We start from the raw sequence: 21,098 nt of genomic DNA on the forward strand, positions 1-21,098 counted from the left end.
AGCCAGTGACACTCATATCCCATAACAGATTTTAAAAAAAACTAGCAGGATTCAAAACATGAAAGTTAAGCCTGTATTTGACCAAAGGTAGGAGAGTGAAACAAGAATTGGGAAATATACTTGAAGAGAAATACAATAAAGATGTTGGGGCAAGAAATAGAAAAATCACCCACCAAAGTCACTCTGCAGTGCCATAGAGTGATCGGATCCTGAAGATGCATGCAAACCTGAAGTATTTATTACTCCAAAGGCAAGACAATAAGTACAGTTCTGTGGGAGTGTTACAATGTCAGAGGTACTATCTTTTAGATAAGGTGCTGAAATGAATCCCTGACTGTATTCTCAATTACTTAAATTTGATTTAAAATTTCAAAGGTCCAATGTCATCGCGTGACGAAGAGTACATGAATTCTCCTGATATGTGAGCCAATGTCCATCTTTCAGAGAGTTCTACTAAAGTACATTGCTTAAATGATTATCTCATTGCTGGTTGTGGAATAATCCTACGTACAAACTGTGCTTCCCCACATTCAATGTTGGCTACATTTCAGAAGTATATAATTGTCTGTGAGGCACTTTGAACAATTCATAAATCATGGGAGGAATCAAATTAATGCAAATTCTTATTTTGAAGCAGATTTTTCAAGTGCGACCTTTTAAATAAATATCTGAACATCGTAATTATTTGATTGTATTGTACACCTTATTGTAACAATCATACGACAAAACTAAATGTAAAACATTAAATGTATCTGCTTTGTGAGTTGTAGGAACATAGATCAAAATATCACGTCCAGCAATTTTCCATTTATTAATCTTGAATTTGTTGGCCTAGGAGTGGGTAACATTGCAGTGTTCACTCCTGTAATGGACTTATGAGAATTCTGAACCTTTAGTAAAACCTTACTAAAATTCTATCATGACCATGGATAATAATCCCAGATCACTGACAGACATAATGAACTTTTAATTGCCATAGGTGTTTTAGAAAATGAGAAGTTACAGCCAAAAGAGGACAACTTTTGTAAATTCAATGGCTGTCTGGAGAGGATATGCAGAATGTTATACCTGAAGGTGCCGAGGAAGTTTCAAAGGCAGAAATACATTACGAGTAGACCTGAAATCTCCTGTGCATATCTCAGTCTGTGAATATGATGGGAGAAAAGATATGGTCTGGGTGGGAGTATTATTTGCATTTTCTCTTTTCAAGAATACATAGAGTCTACAGTGACAAGTAACTTTTAAATCTGGTATGTGTGTGTTCATGGGATGAGGTGCTTGTGTGTATTAACGTATTGAATGCTTGTGTTTATTAGCCTTGGCTTGAGCACTAGTGTTCTGTGAAAGTGAAAGAATTAACCAATAGCTACCAGTACACTACAGGTTCTATCACCGTGAGTGATGGAAGTCAGTTAATAGCCAGCTCAGAAGGAACCAGGATAAAAAGGAGTCAGAAACCAGCTAACTTGCAAGGCCAAGAAACTCAAAATAGCCTGCTCAAATGCTGACATACTATAATTTATTCTTCACAAATGCCTTTCTTCTCATATAGACTTACTTCTCAATTTACACTGACTGTGAAGTCTGACAGCAAAAACACAGCGGAGGGAGTTGGTGAAATGGTAAAGCAGTAGTGTTGTTAACTGTCAAGTTGTGGAATGTAAATATACAGGTCAATGTTCAGATTGGGACATCACGCATTAGTAATGAAGTCAAGGTCTTGGAAAAGGTACATAAAACAACATCCGGACTAAAATAGAGCCAGAAATGCAGGACCTCAGTTACTTGCAGAGATCAGAAACTAATGGTGGCCTTCTAGCAGCAGAGAAGGCTAAGGGTTGACTTAATAGAGGTTTCAAAATCACGGAGGAGTTTGGTAGAGTTGAGTAAACAGATACTGTTTTCAATGGCAAAAGATCGAATAACCAGAGGGCTGAAAGTTAAGATCATTCACAAAAAAACAAGAGGAAAGATGAGGGATAAAGGGAACTGCAGATGCTAGAGAATCCGAGATAACAAAATGTGGAGCTGGATGAACACAGCAGGTCATGCAGCATCTTAGGAGCACAAAATTGTGCTCCTAAGATGCTGCTTGGCCTGCTGTGTGCATCCAGCTCCACACTTTGTTACCTAGGAAAGATCAGGAGACACTTTTGCTCAGCAAACTTTACGATCTGGCATGCATTGCCTAAAACGGTGATGAAAGTATATTTAATTTTCAGAACGAGCTTAGATATAAAGAAAAGGAAATGGAGTTAATTCCACAGTTCCTTAAAAGTGTCAGTGTAGGAATGATAGGCTAAATAGTCTGCTACTGTATTGTACAATTCTATTATTTTACAATAATATTCACGAGTGTCTAAGATACCTCCTTGTTGTACCTGAGCAAACTTCAGAAAATTGCATTATTGGAAGCAACATGTGGATTTAGTTTAGTTTAATCTTTGCCTTTGTTCACACTATTTCATAGAAAAACAAATCACAAATGCTGCCTGTGTTTGCGGTCAGTAACTGCCCTCTGCTGGTATTAAGATATAATGACACCAAAAACGTAACAAGAACTGCCATCTCTTGGAAGACAACAGCAACAGCCAATATCAATTCAGATTTCCCAACGTGAGCAAATGCTGTAGTGTGTAACTCATTGTAAACATGAAATAAATTACAAAATATATTTAATAGGTTCTGAAGAAAGATCACTGAACCTGAAATAATAACTCTGCCTAGATAATAAAGTGTGAAGCTGGATGAACACAGCAGGCCAAGCAGCATCTCAGGAGCACAAAAGCTGACGTTTCGGGCCTAGACCCTTCATCAGAGAGGGTCTAGGCCCGAAACGTCAGCTTTTGAGCTCCTGAGATGCTGCTGGGCCTGCTGTGTTCATCCAGCTTCACATTTTATTATCTTGGATTCTCCAGCATCTGCAGTTCCCATTAACACTAATCACTCTGCCTTTTCTTCACAGATGCTGCCTGTCCTGCTGAGCAATTTTCAGCAATTTCTGTTTTTATTTTAACATGGTACAAAGTTTGGAAAACAAAGTGTGGAGCTGGATGAACACAGCAGGCCAAGCAGCATCTTAGGAGCATAAAAGCTGACGTTTCGGGCCTAGACCCTTCATCAGAAAAGCTTGGAATTTTTTTAAAGGCTCTGTATTTATTTGAACTGTGCAGCGTGGGCATCCAATTTGTGTACTTCATTTACAATCCCCCTCATTGCTACAAGTCCATAAACTGCACTTTCTCGGTCTGTTCTTTAGCTGATGCTGCAAATAGTCTTCTGTAACGCAAGTTAAAGAGTGAACCTTAGTGAACCACTCTTTTCTTGGATAAGTATCTGAATTTTAATTCATGTAAACCTTTAGTTTAAGCTAGTGTTAAGTCAGGTTTTAAGAAATTTAATATAATTTCAGTTCAGGTTTTTTGCACTCCAAATTGTTTACTTTCCCCTCCCTGCTGGCCCTTGGAAGTTAAGGCTTCCAGCCACACACTCTGCTTTACTCATGCCAGTTGACCCAACCTCTGCCTAAACTCATCACTGACTACTCACATGCCTTATTTTACTCAGGTCTATCACCTGCAGTGCACCCACACACTCACTTACACCCATCAGTTTTGTGCTGTGGCAGTAGTGGAGAATGGGAAGATCAGATGATGAGAGAATACAAGTTTGAGTGGCAGTCAACGAACTACAGATCGTGACAGGATATGGAGCACTGAGGACTCACGGGATAATGTTGGCCCTATGGAAATGTAACTTCAACTGAAGTAATTGAAGAGGATTATCTAAGCTAGAATGTTGGTAGGGTATCAAACACTTCTTGCATTGTATACCACTTACATTGGTTTCAACTCATTTTGTGAAGATTGGAAAAGATCAATAGAATTATCATATAGGTGTAACCGGTTAGAGACAGAAAGCGAGAGAGAGAAAGAGGGAGAGGACCTGAATACCTGTTTACTCAACAAGGTCATCCCAAAAGGGCAGACTGGAATACAAAACCTAGAGGGAATTCATCTTTCATCCAACACAGAAAACTGACACTTATCTGCCAAAATATAGTTCAATATGATGAGTTCAACCACAGGTTATGTAAAACGTCACAAATCTGCTACTTTTTGGAACATTATTGTGAGTTTGCTACAGTAAACCTATGAACTAACATTTTTTCTTCATCAGTGAACTAGGGGACAATTTCCAAACTTGCAAAGATTTTCAGAACTTTCCTTTAGATGCAAAGTATTAGTGACCCACGGAACTTTAAGTAATGTTTCATCTTTAGCAATCATCTATTCTTGTGTGTGCATATTATCAGGGATGTGTGAGAACAAAGTACAGACTGTTACAATAATATTTTGAATGTTGTGACGATAAATGCTAGTCCTTTTGACTGAAACTTACAAGAAAGTCTGCCCTGTGTCTATTCTTTAAAATCATGGCACTCAAAAAATTGAAACGCTGCTTCTCTGAAATACATCATGTTATGAATAGCTGAAAGGTGAAAAAAGGGGAGAATTATCCCACATTCATAAAATACATTAAATAAATATCGTATTTGAGGCTTCTTTCAAATTTATTCTTATCAGTATGAGCTGCTCTCAAAATGTGGTCATGGGCTTGGTAGATTTGGCTATCCTGTATAAACCCTAAATAAATAGGTCATAATCAGAGAGGTATTTCAAAACCTTCTTCTCCAGTTACACTTAGGAACAATTTTCGCTCTGAGCTGAATTTGGATGCTAAGTTTGATCGGGTGTCACTTGTCTAATTTCCCAAAAAGCATTCACATTATTCCATCACTATACTGATGGACTGTATGCCCAACTTCTAGCATATTCTACTTAATGGCTTACAAATGATTTTGAAAAACAAAAGCACTTTGAAGTTTCTAAGCTTTGAAGTTAAATTCACATCATTTCTTTTCAAAGATGTGCGCAAGAGAAAGACGAAGAGATGGGGATTTGTGTCACAGAGAATAGGCAGGAGAAAGTTGAGCAAGAGGCACAGATGGAATATTACTACCTCTGGAATTGGGGAGAGATGTCAACAATATGAAATAATTGAGCAAGTTGGCATTGGACAGAAACTCACCACTCCCTGCAATTAACTGTTGGGTGATTTAGTTTTGATTTGCCAGCAATTAAGGTCTTTAAGTATTAAATTAATGGCCATGTAAAGACCATAACTCACAAATTCCACAATCTATTGCGTCCCAAGAGGACAGGCAAGTGACCTGCCTGCTGAGAACGGGGTTGTGGTGCTGACAATCACTCATATCTATTGCTGCCTCTGATCCTGAAAGCCTCCTCTCTCCATTAGGCAGACCCTGCTGCAAGTAGATTTGAAAAAACCCTCGCTTCTTGGTGCTGGAGCAGTGATCAACCCATACAAGTTTATGACCCAGAAGCTTCTGGCCTCTAATTGGCTCTGATCTGATCTGGCAACCTGAAATATCAGTGTCAAGGTGCTAGATAGAGCAAAAAGCTCACCTATAATAAGAGTCTACCAGTTCTTAATGAACTGACAGGTACACAATCAGGTGAATTCTCTCACTGATGACAGCAGTCTGTTCGTCACAATCTAATGCAATCACGCATACTTAGAAAGAAAAGGGAAAATCCCAGCTACAGATTTTCTTCAATTACAGCTACTTCAATTTTCATAAAAATGCATCATTTTAAATGAATATTCAAGCCAACTTATTCTCTCAAACCGCTGTTTCATTCACATAAATTTTAACTAAAGAGCAATGGGATAAGTGTAGGTGTTCTGACGTTCTCGTAACCATGAGCCAACAGTAAACAGGAAGAGAAAAGGCAAGTAGAAACAGTGTGAAGACTGTCACATTGCACATTCTAATTTGATTTAGAGAGGCAAATTTACTTTTGGAAGCAAAGAAAAGTTTGAGGAGTAAAAATAGGAAACACAAGGTGAAGATTGTAGAGGAGAAAACTTTTTTTGAGAACAAGGGTTATCTCTGGTTTCTCAGTGTGAGCCTGTGGAAGATAAGGTATAACAAGGAGTCAAGGTGAAAGGTTAAAAGTAGGCTAAATTACTGAGGAGGAAGGTGCAATGATGGGAAATGTGGGACAGTGCATAGGAATGGAGCAAAGCCTTTCTTAGCGTCAGCAGCAACAAGTCACAGTTTACAACAGAGTTATGGACATTGAGATGAGTTGCCTTCTAGTGAACAGAAGAGGCCTTTTATTTGGGATTATTGCTCATTATTACTCTCATTATTATCCAATTTTACCTCATTCATATGCAGGTTCCCATTCTCCCACCAGTTTGATAAAAAACTAGAGTAGAATTGTTGACATAAAAGCCAGAGTGGGAATCAGACAGCTCCAATTAGCTGCTTGCTCCTTTTGAGCATTATCTTTGACTCCTGGTACCGACGGGCATGATCCAAGGGCAGAGACAGCATATAACCCAAGACAATGACCTTGCCATCTGACATATGCCAGCCTCAGTGCAACATCATGTCACATCACTCATTCCACTTACAGCATGCTACTGCACTTCGATGTTGCACTTTGAAGTGCACTAGCACCCCTCATTATAACGCGACACAAGCTCCATCGCAGGGCTACTTGCTTGCTCATTCAAGGGAATGGATTGGTATCAAGGGAACTCTGTAGTAGTGGCGAGGTGGATGGAATCAATGCTGGCAATTGTAAGCATCAGTCTGGGATGTAATGGTGTCAAGAACGGAAAGGCGATACATTTTATACAGAAGAGAGAGCAGGTAGTGTATGGGAGAATGTAGGATGCTGTGAGAGAGAGTCATCCGCACCATGGTTTGATTGGAAAGATGGGGGCTAAACAGCCCAATGGTGTGTATCACCAAAGTGTAGTAATGGGACTCAGAAAGTGAAGAAGACAGTTGAATTCTCAATTCAAGAAGGTGGATTGGAACATATAGGGGTATAGTCAAGATGGGCTCTCCAAGGGATGATGAGTAAACAGTGACATGGAGGCTTTGAAGGTGAGGGTAGGGGTGGGTGTGTTAATGACCAGGCCTAATGTGGTTTCCATGGTGTACAGCATGACCTCAGTTTCCAATTATGATCTACTGAGAGCTAAAAGTGATCTGTGAATGCAAAATGCTTGGATCACATTGCGAGTTGGTGGGGTCAGCATAATTCTGATGGCGAGAAACACAGGCTGCATTTCAGAAGGGGGAAGTACATTTATTACACATGCAGCAGTGCACAGGTTCACATCATTTCTGGTCATATCATCGTGTATGTGAAATGCAGGCAATAATCAAGTGTGTAGGTGCAAATTCTTGTCACAAACAATGTTGACCATGTCATTGGTCCTTGCAAATTAAAGACAAGACACTCCTGTGAAGCAGAAGTAATGATGGGTGACATTAGAAGAGGCAGCTGCAGGTCACAAAAAACAGAGCTAATGCAAGATCTTCCTGCAGTGCACACGGAACTGATTGCCTCTCCACCTGAACTGACAGGACATCGCAAGCCTCTCAAATGCGCATTGATGCCTTTCATGATTGATATAGCAATGTGAGGAGAAATTATACTTGCAGCACTTAGACTGTGCTGCTATTTGTCACATGACTGATGGAGCATTAATTGAAATAAGGTCTCACATAAAACTGCTACAATGCCTCAATACATAGTTCTCTTTGGTGGAATGTTTCATCTTTCACTCTATGAAGTAATACATCAAGCTATCATTTATAAGGGATGTGATTATTGACTCATCATTGCTGAGATGTTTCTAGCATTCCCAACACTGCTTAATTGAGACTGTGGCTGGAGGATCCAGCCATAGCAGGGGTTATCATCACTCTTGCTGTAATGCAAAGGCACAGGGTGGTAGAAGAGGAACAGATGTGCCAACAAAACTTTGGGCTTGCAACGGCCTGCTACAGAAGCTGAACAGTCTTCACTACATGAAGAAGTCACAGTTGAAGGTTTTCTCAGGATGCACAAGAGCACCAGCTGTTTAGTCTTTGTCATTTCATCCTCATGCGTGAGGCAGAGTGTTGGCACAGGCTGAGAGGCTCCCATGACACTGGGGCTGAATTATGTCAGTTGTTGAAATGGGAGCTTCAACCTGCAGGAGTGTGTGGCTATCCTATCCCTGTGGCCATCAAGGTGACGACTGCTTTGATCTTCTATGAACCTTGCTTCTTCCAGGCAGCCATGGGGAACCTAAACGGAATCCCTCAAACATACATTCACAAATGCATCAAGAATGTGACTGATGTCATTTGTGGCAGATCAAAATGGATCATCTTGTTTCCCACGATGAGGTCAGTATGACAAGACTGCCAGTAGAATTTGGAAACACAGCCAAGTACAGAATACCACTGAGTGCACACACATCACGCAGAGAAAACTATATCACGAAGCAGCAAGCTTCATCAAAAGAAAAGGATTCCATTCCATCATTGTGCAACTGGTCTGTAATCACTGGTTTCACTTCTTAGAGGTTTGCGTCTGGTAAGCTAGAGCTCTCATGAATCCTATATTCTGCAGAACTCTTGTGTTCCAGCTGCATTTGAAAGGTCAGATGCCTTGGAAGGGTAGTTGCTGGGGTACAAGGGTTACTCACTGCCAAAGTAGCAGAACATAGATACAATGCTTCCTATTCTTTGACCAGGGCCATAGCGTAGCAGACATTAGGTCTTCGAGAATATTCTTCAACACCAATGGAAGCATTATTGGCACAAGAACTGAATGAAGAGCTGTATTATCAAGCTCTTCAGGGGGATAATGTTCCAGAGTCACACAAATAGCAACAAGCTAAAAATGACAAAGAATATTTAAAATGCAGCGGAAGCATTAATGCCATGGTATGTAGAAATTTCTGCTGGTCCATTCATGTAGCTATACCCACTAATTATTGGGTAAATGGAAAATATAGTTAAAATATTGACGATATATCAAAACAGACAGTTTACTAAAAATCATTTATCAAGCAGTAATCAGCAAATCATTCTGCCCTGGAATTACATCATTTTTCCTTCGCTGTTTCTGGGCTAAAAACCTGGAATTCCCTTAGTAACAGATTGTGAATGTGCTTACACCTCATAATGTGCAGCGCTTGTATGAGTTCTCTGTCACCTTCTCACAGACAATTAATGATGAGCAAAAAATGTCAGACTTGCCGGTAATGTTCATACTCCATTAATAAATAAAAGACCCATAAGTCGGCAACTAATTAATCAAGAGAAGAAAGTAAAGTCCAATTGAAGATACCTGATTGCTTCTTCAGTCTTAATCTTTGGAATGTGAGAAACAAAACTAGAAAGTAAAACAGTGTTGCAATTGAAAGTTTCATCTTTCATATTGCTGTCTTGCAGACTACTAGGTTTGGTGGCAACTACACAAAATGAGTTGAATTTCCCCTGCCTTCTGGAAACAGGCTGGAGAGTGGGAACACTCATAAAGTGGCAGAAAGTCCAATGTCTTCCTGCCACCACAAGAAATTCTCTGAAACAGGAATGGTTCAGGCGCTCATTGATCGGAGACAGATGTGCAATTAATTCACTTAATTGCCATATTACAGCTAATTTATATCACTGCTGGTGCTTTAGCAGAATTGAAATGTTCCCCGACACGGTGGAGCACCAGCAAGAAAACTGTGGCTAACTCCAAATAACTTCCCAGGGCAGTAGGGGGCAGCTTCCTTTTGGGGAGGTCCTTCTTCCTTCCTCAGCCACATCTATTGATGACGCTGTCCATGGTGCCAGTTCTGTAATTAGACTAGTAGCTCTGAAAGCGATAATGGGAACTGCAGATACTGGAGAATCCAAGATAATGAGGCTTCCGTCCTTAATTGAATGCCAGTCAGAGTAAGAGCCTTTTAAATTGCTGACAGCAGTAAAAGTTGTCCTTTGGGTCTCAATATCCACTGTACAAGCTCAGGGCCCACTTCCATTCCTAGTCTGATTTAACTTGTGGGCAATGTTTGGCTAGAATTTAATAGAACACGCCAGGAGAATTGGGCAGGAGAACCTTCCAAATCCCTTGTGTGAAAACTGTCGTAAATTGGTTGGAGGTTGGGGGTTGGAAGGCCCACTGAGATTTAAACAATACTCAGATGTTTCACATGGCTGTGCCATTTCCCCAGCCCTTCACCAGCAATCCCCTACTTTCCTCACTCCACTGTTTCCAGTGTCTTGTTCTGATCCCTGATGAAGGTTCTCCAATCATTTCCAGCAGCAGCCATCACTCCCAATGGCACCGCTATTAATGGAAAGCTGTTGATCTCTGAGTAACTAGTCGCTCTTGGCACCAGAATTTCCATCCTCATGGTCCTGGATTCCGTAGGAGCCCAAACACTGGCCAGCAAAGTGCAAGATTACATTTAAATTGTGTCTGATTACCCAGAGTATGCATAACTCCGCAGACCAATGCAGAACTCCCATCGGTGCTGCAACTGTTGGAAGACCCATTATCGCTGAGACTAAATTTTGCCCTGTACTACCTGTTTGACTGATGCAGTATTTACCATGCAGTAACGAGTTTGCAATAAACTTTACTATCAATTAGTCTCATTCAGTTTAGCTGTAATGTCCAGATTTCAATAAATAATTTGTCTTCGGTTGCAGATTACATTAGGGAACATCTTTTGTTTTTACCAGAAAGGATAGCAAAGTCTTTGAACAGCATTTCAATTCAAAGTTGACTATGAATCATTATCAGCTCATAGCTATCTTCCAGGCAGAATGAAGAAATGTCACTTAGTCTTTCCAAATGTGCCAAATTTTGCCTCTAGTCACTTTATAGGGTGAAATGCAAATTTGGCAGGGCATCAAGCATGGAGTAGTGAAAGAGGCTGATTTTCTCTCTGTTGGACTTGGTCATTAACATCTACTGGCGCTAACCTTCCTAAGTCACCCCATTTACAAGCTAAAACCACTAACATTAGAATGTCACAATATGTTCCACAGCTGGAATAATTTGATATGTAGCATTCAAACAAAATTCAATCATCCAGATAGTTTTACTGATTTATATACATACTTTATTAAAGAAACATCTCAAAAGGCTTAATTTATTGGGTAGTGTGGATTTTGGAAATAACAACTGAGCAATATTTTGTCCCAATTGTGTTACTTTTAACTCCAATTAATTACACCAGTTGAAATATGGATATTACATTTCACCAACATTGGCATTGCAATGAATTTTTTTTTAAAAGTACGGCATTTAATACTGCCCTGACTTTTAATTAGAATTAATATTTTACTAGTGGGGCCCTAACATCATTAATAAAAGCTGCTAACCTCTTGGCTATCTTCCACAGTGCATGTTTTGTAGAGTAGTGTATAACACATTTTGAAGGCATCAAATGCTGCATGGATCAGCTGTGACACTGTGATCTTTGACATTTTCAATCTGGAATAGGGAACTGAGCTGAGAATCCCTTCTGCCAATGGAACTGTTTTGGAATAAACTTTATATTTATCAGTTGTTTACTTAATGTACAATTTACTAATTGGCTGGCACAAATGATAGTAAATGTATCCAAAGAAGAGTAAATTACTCATTAACTAATCGGCAGAGGAAGCAGTGCCATACCACCTTTTCCTTTAGCAGAAGATCAGAAGTGATCAGCGTGTGTGTGCGCATGCATGTATAAATGTCCTTAACTCTTTAGAACTAAAATTAGCAATGACCCCGAGCTTATGTCCTGGCACTGAGATAAAAGCCTAGATTCCAATGCTTTTGGAAGTGGCCCTAGTGCCCATCATCATGAAACTACCACTAGCCCACCACACTTTCCTAACAGAAACCCGAACAGCCATCCCGGGTGATTTTGCAGCCAGATATCTGCCCTTCTTTGGTTCTCTAACACTAGGAGGGACAAGATTTAGGCCCAATTAAAGAACAAGATGACAGAAGAGCGGAAAACTTTTGGGTATCAGTAGCTGGAGGAGCCTTATCGTGGAGCAACCCTTTAATTATTCTTCTGTAAGCATCCACTTCTAATAATGTTTATATCTACATTCATTTACAAGAAATATATCATTCTGCAACAGAATATTTTCTATTTTACAGCTAGTTTTCACAATCAAAAGCAATTTGGTAGAAGCTTACTGGGGGAAAGAAAAATGGGTCTAATTTTGTAAGTAAATTTAAGTAGAACTTGATAATCTGAAGACTGACAAGAACACTTGCAACAACCAATTAATAATGTCTACACTGGAGGGTCATTCAAATGTAGCAAGTGTGTACTGAAGTATGAAATGAACTATCAGAGAACAATGCCTTTTCAAATATCATCTAAAGAAATTATTTGAGCCATTAAATTCATAACGAAAATAGAATTGCAGTTATTGAGTATAATTACATGTTGATTGTTTGCTTGTGCAAGTAACTTGTCACAAATAATTTCAGATTTACTGACTTATGCCATGATGATATACTGATTAAAATTCCAAATGATGTTATTTACAGTGAATTTACAAGTGTGACAATTTTAATAAGCCCGGATGGTATAACAGGAAATTCTATCATGGTAATTAATATATTTGTATATATTTATAATATATTTAATAATATATTTATTGATGCAGATACACAAACTGGAGGAACATTAATTATTTTTATGTAATGACTGTTTTTAAATGGAAACGGTTGTAACACTGCTGCTGTGATCAATGTAAAGATGGGAGTGGTCTGGAAACCAACAAGGGGAAATTTTCTTGATTTGCTCCTCCCTTCTCTTTTTGTCCTTCAGTGTGTTTGCAAAGGCACTGAATGCTTTCTGGTTCCTCATTCAATTGACATGTGGGATCCTCAATATTGAGGGTTGGGATCAGAGCCCATCCTGAATCCGTCCTTTCTGATAATCAAACATCCAATCTGTTCAACAAAGGTCACAGGGGAGCTTTCAGAAGCAAGAACTCTTCCTGGTTTTCCCATTTCTTACTGGAAGTCCTTAATGCTAGGATTCAAATATGGAATCTTCCTAACCTACGTGGATCCACTGCTGACTTAACAAGCTAGAGACTTTAAGAACTTGCTGAGCCATTTTCTGACGCCCTGCTGAGTTATCTTGTAATTGCAATGGAACAGAGTGGTGATAAAGCAGGCCACCTACTAACTTAATAACAGAGTAAATAAAATGCAGGCTTCATGCGAGCAACAGATATATTCTGTGCTTCTACAGATGTGGAATTATACTTTCCTCTAATTTTATACCACTCAATCTTCTTCAATAGTTTTCTACATGGTAATTGTCACAGGTTGGCTACAAGTACCTCATTGTCCTCAATAGGTGGCAGTTTGAATGTTGCTGAAGTCGGAGTGGAAAGCAACTGTTTATGAGGCAAAAAGCAATATAAGGTGATAAAAAAGATCGTAAAAGCTAAAGACAAAGAAAAAATTAAGGCAGACATAAAAACAGGAAAGGGAGGACAGAGAACCCAGGACATGAGAAAAAAGGAGATAGTGAAGAGTGGGAGCACAAGGTAGAGAAGAATTTGAAAGGCAGGGAGAGAAAAAGAGCAGGGTGCAGCCACATAGAAAGAGAAATAAAGGAGCAAGCTGCATGAGGGCATAAGCATTGGACAGAGAGGTAAAAGAAATTGAGAAAAGTGGGGTCCAAGGATGAGAGAGGTTGTTTTTCACTGCCTGTGTCTTTAACTATAGGTGTGTGCGAAGCTGAGAATATTTACGCAATGTCCAGTCTGAGAAGATTTGAAAAATATTAAATTGCTAACTCTTTTTTAATATTTAGAAACAATTCAGTGGAGCCAACCTTAAAAGTACGTGTTTTGTGCAGGCTCATAAAACTTACCTACATTTAGTAAGTGTTAATGTGTTAACAATGAAGTTAATATATGTTTAAATGTTGTGGGGAGAGGGATCTGTGGGAAATGGTCAGCAACGTCATTATTTTGAGAAGTATTACAAAGAGACACTCATTCAGGTTGCAGATTCAGCATTGAAAAGGTAATATGATCATTCCTAATTCAGAAGTTTAGTGGGTTCAAATTCCAATGCAGATAACTGATTACAATATGCTGACTGAAAATCATGCATTACCAGGTGCAGCGCTGTCAGGCAAAATATTAAGCCACTTCCCCAACTGCCCTTTTAGTTGGAAATGAAAGAATGAAGTCAATGTTTAAACTCCAGGCAACAGTACTAAAAGTAATTTAATTTCATTGTTCTTTCTGAAATCTTGCTGTCCATAAATTGATCCCCATGCTACAACATTGAACTACAACTCAAAGGTATTCATTGGCTGTAAAGTGCTTTGCAATATCTCAAGGCATCTTTTTTCTTTACAAAAGTAAAAAGATATTCTGAAATTTACAACACCTTCAGCATTTTGTTGTGACAGGTTAAAACTGCTGTCATTAAATGTTACAAGTCTGAGGGCTGCAACAACACAAAGGATTTCAAAAAAATATAACGAAGAGAACACCTTTCGCTCCATGATAATGAAAATATTGCAGTATCATAGTCCCACAGTGCTAGAAATCTGCAAGGAATGACTTCAAACAAAATTATTTGAAAAGATTTCAACAACTGAAAACTTCATTGCTTTTCCTCTGCTGCTGCTTTTTATCTGAAAGGTTAGAAAAATATTCCCATTCATAACAGCTTCAAAGTGCCACTGTCACATACTGGGAATTCTTTTGTCACCCTGACAATGCTCAAGTCATTGTAACATTATTGATATTGTACAAAGCTAATAAATAACACAAAGAAAATCATCCAGAAAATAAATTTTACGTGATGACTATCTCTTCACTAAAATGTCATTGATCTGAAACGTCAACCAAAACTCCAAACTGCTAGGGTCCACTGGCACAGATCAAGGATTGGGAAGGGGGCAGCTTAGGATGGGAAGCTCAGGCTTCTGTGCAGTGGAGTTTTAACTCCACACTGAGTGGTCTTTCTCCTTGAGAGGTTCAACACTCAGAAGTCAGCCCATTGAAGGGTGGCTTCAAGTTGGGAAGAGGATCTGATCCCACACTCCAGATGGCTTTTTTTTGGGAGGTGGGTTTTAATGGAAAAGGGAACTTGCACAGTCAGAAGTAAACACCTCTGTTCCTTCTGGTTGGCAAGCCGTGGTGCGAAGACATTGGACTTTCACCTCAAAGAGTCTTAGCCTCTCTCACCTCCAGTTTCCCAAGATTGAAAAAGATCCTCCTGGGTAGACCAGATTATGTTGGAGGGGAGTTAGGGTCAGATTTAAAATGCAACATCTCCCTCAACTCCAATCTGCCAGTTCTTGAGATTCTAAAATCCATTTTTCTAATTCTCTTCCTGACATACTGAGTGGTATCAGCATTTTCTGTTTTCATTTTGTGAGAAATTTTCAAAAGGAGTTGACAAACTTACTTCAAAAGAAGTTTGATCAATTACTGCAAATATGTTAATTCTAAAGTCGCATAGCAAGTAGTTACACTGAGATAGAAGGTAAAACAATGGACCAGTTTTACCCTCAACCGTACTCATTTCAGTCTTGCCACAGGATGGGATGCAGGAGAAACTAAAAAGAAAAATTATCATTGAGTCTTTTGGTCAGTAATTAAAAATAGTAATCAATGTTGACTCCTGCCTCATCTTTTAATCATTATAATTAATCACCGAAGACAATCTGGAATAACAACTTCAATGGGGCAGAAGGGGTGAAATGATAGGGCAGCAAATAAACAGGAACATTTCATAAACAGAAAAACATCTTCAGCGTTTTTTTATCTCAGCTTCATCCTGAAGTTAATCATGACACTAAACTGACACAATTTTTTACCTGTATTCGTAGACAGATCCAAATCAGAAATCCCCGATAATATGCTGCTTTCATCACTCTGCCTGTTGTGTTCACAATTTTCTTCTGCTGTAGTAGGGCTACTATACAGGTCTTCTGGTGGCTGCTCATTTTTTTCAACAGCTAACATGTCTGGTTTAGCATTATCCACATTGTTCTGTATTTCATTTGGTGGTTGTTCATCTGTTACATTTTTACTTTCTTCTGCTGATTCTGCATAAAAAAGTGCATGTTTAATAATGCATTCCAGTTTTATCTAATCTCTATTCTTATTATTTTCATCCACTTTTAAGTAATTCTGCAATGTACACTACTTTCAGATGTTTATATGGCTTAATTGTTAACACTACAGTCAGAGGTTGAGTGTTCAAAGAAAGCAAGACATGAGCAGGGAAATTAGACAAATATTTCATGCAGCAATGCTACAGTACTGTGTCACTGAAAGTGATATCCTCTGCATGAGCAGTTATGTAGACATCCATCTCCTACTGTTCGTGGACATTAAGGTTCCCACAGCTCCTACCTAACAGCAGTAAGTTCTCCAACATTACCCTACGAAAAAATCCTATTGTTTATTGTTTGTCATCCAAATAAAATTTCTCCTGAATTGTCCACTAATATGTATCAAATACATGGGGTTTCCAATTTACAAACATCTGACTTACGAATCCTATACCTATGAGCACAATCCCACACGGGGTATAATTTTAAACATCTGACACACAAATATTTCCTGTAGTTACAAGCAGCTACTTCATATTGTTCTGCATTGTGTTCTGACTCGAACACAAACAGACTTGAGAATGGATTCAAGAACAGAATCAGTTCACAATCTGGGGATTGCTGGTACCAGGAACCAACATAACTCATGCCTTTCTCATTGTGCTAGCTGATTACTTCGGCAAGATGGGAATCGAGTGTGCCGGGAGGACAAAAAGCTTCATGGCACTCATTAGTGTAATATTTAAGTGAAACAATGTTTCATTGTTAGCAAGAATTGAAGATTAATAAGATTCAGAAAGTATCCATTTCAATTGCTTTTCAATGTAGTGCAATGCATACATAATAACATGTATAAAAAAACTTAACTCAAAGATAGCCACGATTGCAGAATAGAAACATTTACCACTATATACCTTAGAAAAGATTCTAACTAAGTATTATCGAATTGAATACCTTAAAGCACACAACCTTACAACTTCATCTATGAAGAAAGTGCCCTCTGATTTAATGCGGCTTTTTGTTTTTAAGTTTAAATACACCAACATTCAATAAGAACATGTAAGAACCTTACTTTCACCTCAGAAGCTTGTTTTTCTGACAAGTGAAACGTGCACAATGATTAAGTCTTATACTGTAGGTTACAAAATTTATTATTTTATAAAAAAAGAGTAGGACCTCTGGCATTTTGAAAGCGAGACTTTTTTAGCTTCATATAACCAAAATGTTGTTCTATCATTTTCTCATTTTACAGTACTCTATTTCCATTGAGAATGGTCAGTTGTGCTCCGTAAAATGACAGCACCCATTAAGTTCAGCATTAATAGCATTATCCATGCTTCATAGCCTCAATGTGGAAACCTTCTGTGAAGAAACGACTAGGCTGACTATAACAAATGTTCCAGAGTACTTTAAATTTTGTAATAAAATCAATGTTATATATACTAAAAATTATTTTACAGTGTTCCACCGATGCATTATATTTTACAATAATCCTCGTAATTACTATTCAAAAGATCTTTGGATCTTTTTATTGAATTTGTCAAGCAGATGCATAGACAGTCCCAAAATTCTCATTTCCAAAATAAATTAGTGTAAATGAATGGACACAATTTATTAATTTCCCATTGTATTTAAATCAATATTTTAAAAGGTTAATGATGACATCAGATGAGGAATATTTCACCTGTTATTCAAAACTTACAGAAAAATAAAGATTGACATATTGCTAACCTTCCACCCATAATCAGCAACAGTGAGTGGGAACTGCTGGCTGTTGGTGTTATTTAAACGGGCGACAAATTCACAATGGCCAATCATAGAGAAAAAGTCATTCTTCAATCAAATGTTCGAACCTAAACTGACATAATCAGCAGCTAATCATAAGTAAACATGAGCTTTTTCAACCATCACTTTTGGTGGCTTACTTTACATTTGGTATTGTAAGAAATGGCAGTGTTGAACTTCTCGTGCCCCCTGTCCGTTGACTCCACTATTATCTGAGTTTAACCAATTATTCCAGAGTCATAAAATGAAATACACTGAACAGATTAATGAGAGGAAGATTCAATTGACCAACTCATGGCTGGTTCTGGATGGAAAGGTTCACAGTTTCTGGAACAATTTCTAGAGCAAGACAAAACTATCCCAAATTATAGAGTCACAGAGTCATACAGATATACAGCATGAAAACAGACTCTTTCATCCAATCCATCCATGCCGACCAGATATCCTATATAAACCTAAGTCCCATTGGCTGGTATTTGGCTTAAATCCCTCTAATCTCTTCCTTTTCGTACACCCAACCAGATGCCTTGTAAATGTTGTAATTTTACCAGCCTCCACCAATTCCTCTGGCAGCTCATTCCATACACATGCCGCCCTCTGCATGAAAAAGTTACCCCTTAGGGCCCTTTTACATCTTTCCCCTCTCACCTTAAACCTATGCCCTCTAGTTTTGGACTCCCTTAGCCCAGGGAAAAGCCCTTACCTATTTACCCTATCCATGCCCCTCATGATTTTATAAACTTCCAAAAGACCACCCCTCAGCCTCTGACACTCCAGGGAAAATAGCCCCAGCCTATTTAGCCTTTCCCAATAGCTCAAAACCTCCAACCCTGGCAGCATTCTTGTAAATCTTTTCTGAACCTTTCTAGTTTCACAACATCCTTACTATAGGAGGAAGACCAGAATTGCATGCAATACTCCAAAAGTAGCTGAACCAATGTCCTGTACAGCTGCAACATGACCTCCCAACTCTTTATAAGTAAAGTACTAACCAATAAAGGCAAGGATACCAAATGCCTTCTTCAATATCCTGTCTACCTTCAACTCCACTTTCAAGGGACCAGGAACCTGCACTCCACGGTCTCTTTGTTCAGCAACACTCCCCAGGACCTTTCCATTAAGTGTATAAGTCGTCACATGATTTGCCTTTCCAAAAAGCAGCACTACACATTTCCCTGCCACAGCTTGGCCCATGAGCCCATCTGATCAGGATCCCATTGTAGTCGGAGGTAACCTTCTTCGCTGTCCACAACACCTCCAATTTTAGTGTTAACTGCAAACTTACTAACCATACCGTCTATGTTCACACCCAAATCACTTATATAAATGACAAAAAGCAGTGGACCCATAAGTGATCCTTGTGGCACACTGCTGGTTACAGGCCTCCAGTCTGAAAAACTGCACTCCACCACTACCTTCTCAAAGGTCTTCTACCTTTGAGCCAGTTCTGTATCCAAATAGCTAGTTCTCCCTGTATTCCATCTGATCTAAACTTGCTAACCAGTCTACAATGAGGAAACTTGTTGAACGCCTTACTGAAATCTATATAGATCACATCCAACACTCTGCTCTCATTAATCCTTTTTGTTACATCTTCAAAAAACTCAATCAAGTTAGTGAGACACGAATTCCTGCACACACAGCCATGTTAACCAATCAAATTTTGCATTGGTTTCATGCAGCTGGATTAGGAATGACTGGGATAGCAGAGAGTTGGCATGTGAGACTGTCAAGCAGCCAACTGTCAAGTGATTGTGAGCTGTCTTTTAGATCTACTATGGAACTCATATGTTCTATAGAGTGCCAGTGTTATAATCAGGCCCTAAGTGAAGTTCACCAATTTATTCCACTTCCAGGCAGGATATCCCTAACTATAAAGCTCCCAGGAGAAATGAACCGATTACTTTTCATCACTCCCCACCAACACTCAATTGGTTGCAATGAGGTTAATTTATAAATTGCATACATCTTTCTTCCAGATCAAATGAATTTTTGTTTTAGAAGGAATCATTTAGCCTGGCTTTTTTGAATTAATAAGAGAGAGTTTATTGCTAATGAAATGTAAGAAAAAAATTAACACATATACACATACAGATTAGATATGAGAAATGAGTCCAAAAAAGAATGAAAAAGTAAAAGATATATGGATCAAAATCTATAAGTCATTTGTGAAGAATTGATTTTGAAAAATTGATAGTTCAACAGTCAATTTCAGGATTCTTGGCTTGACAGGTTAATTGAAATTCTTTTAATCCAGTACATTTTGGTTTGGTTCACCAGTAGCACTCACACAAATAGAATTTGCTTGTCCTGCTTCCTTTTGACAGGCTGGTTAACTAGCTTCTAGCATCTTGAGTAAGAGATACTTTACCTAGAATGCAGGCGTGACTGGAAGGAGGCTCTTCAACTGAGACCTTCATGATACACCAGCACTGGAATCGTGCCTCAGTCCACTGGCCCATATGTGCATCCCTGCTCATTTAACACAGCTGCTTCCACAAGCACAAACAGGGTTGAATTGTCTTTTAACTTCATTCTTGGATATTGTGAAAAGGGAAGACACAAACAGTCTCTGACCCGAACTGCTATCTTTTCCCCCATCATGTTCACGGTCTGAACTAATTCCCAGGATGTTACAGTTTAGTATTTGTGCATTTCTTCCTTTTAAGTCAATCTGTTTGAAGCGTCCCGGATACCTTATCAGGTGTGACATTCCAGGATTTCTCCCTCAAGACAATCAGTAAATCCACATCCACAGTCATTCCTTGGCTGCATAGCCTTTTGTTCAAATGTAAATGCTTAGGGTTCTGATCTGTCATCATAACAATCAGAGTTACACTTGCCAAAATGAAACGACAGTACGTAAACAGGTGAGTGGCTCATGGAAGTAGCCACCATTGAGGATAATTTGATTGTCCACCATGCAGCTGAGGTTAGGTTCAGCAAAGGATTGGAAGGTTGGAGTGGGAAGGCTGTATCATTTGAAATCATTCTGAAAGAATGTCTCCCATGAAGTCTTAAATTCTCAATGCTGGCAGTACATCCTGTGTTGGAGCCTTCCACTGAGGAGCAGAGTGCTTATATGAAAGGAAGAGAAAGTGATAGATCAGTTCAGTCACATACAGTGCAGCTGGAAAAGTGAGAGAAGGACCAGCCTCATGAGGGTGAAAGGTGATGTGAACGAGGACGGTGCATTGGACCATGAATGTAGGCTAATGTTCACAGAACACAATAACCATCTGAAAGAGTTTACACGCAGAGGTATAACTTCATGAAAATTCAGAGTACCAGTGGTTCCAAAACCTGCATCTGTCCAGACA

General features: G+C 39.0%; 1 protein-coding gene across 3 annotated transcripts in view; it reads right to left on the reverse strand.

The window, feature by feature from the left end:
- The window catches only part of ifih1 (interferon induced with helicase C domain 1), a 133,183-nt gene that overhangs the window by 84,162 nt on the left and 27,923 nt on the right, over nt 1-21,098 (reverse strand). For all 3 annotated transcript variants that reach the window (XM_048534940.2, XM_048534939.2, XM_048534942.2), the window contains exon 3: nt 15,754-15,984. In XM_048534940.2, coding sequence (XP_048390897.1) covers nt 15,754-15,984 — 231 coding nt within the window. The remainder of the gene's footprint in view (nt 1-15,753; nt 15,985-21,098) is intronic.

This window comes from Stegostoma tigrinum, chromosome 7 (genome assembly GCF_030684315.1).
Source record: "Stegostoma tigrinum isolate sSteTig4 chromosome 7, sSteTig4.hap1, whole genome shotgun sequence".
Taxonomy (NCBI): domain Eukaryota; kingdom Metazoa; phylum Chordata; class Chondrichthyes; order Orectolobiformes; family Stegostomatidae; genus Stegostoma; species Stegostoma tigrinum.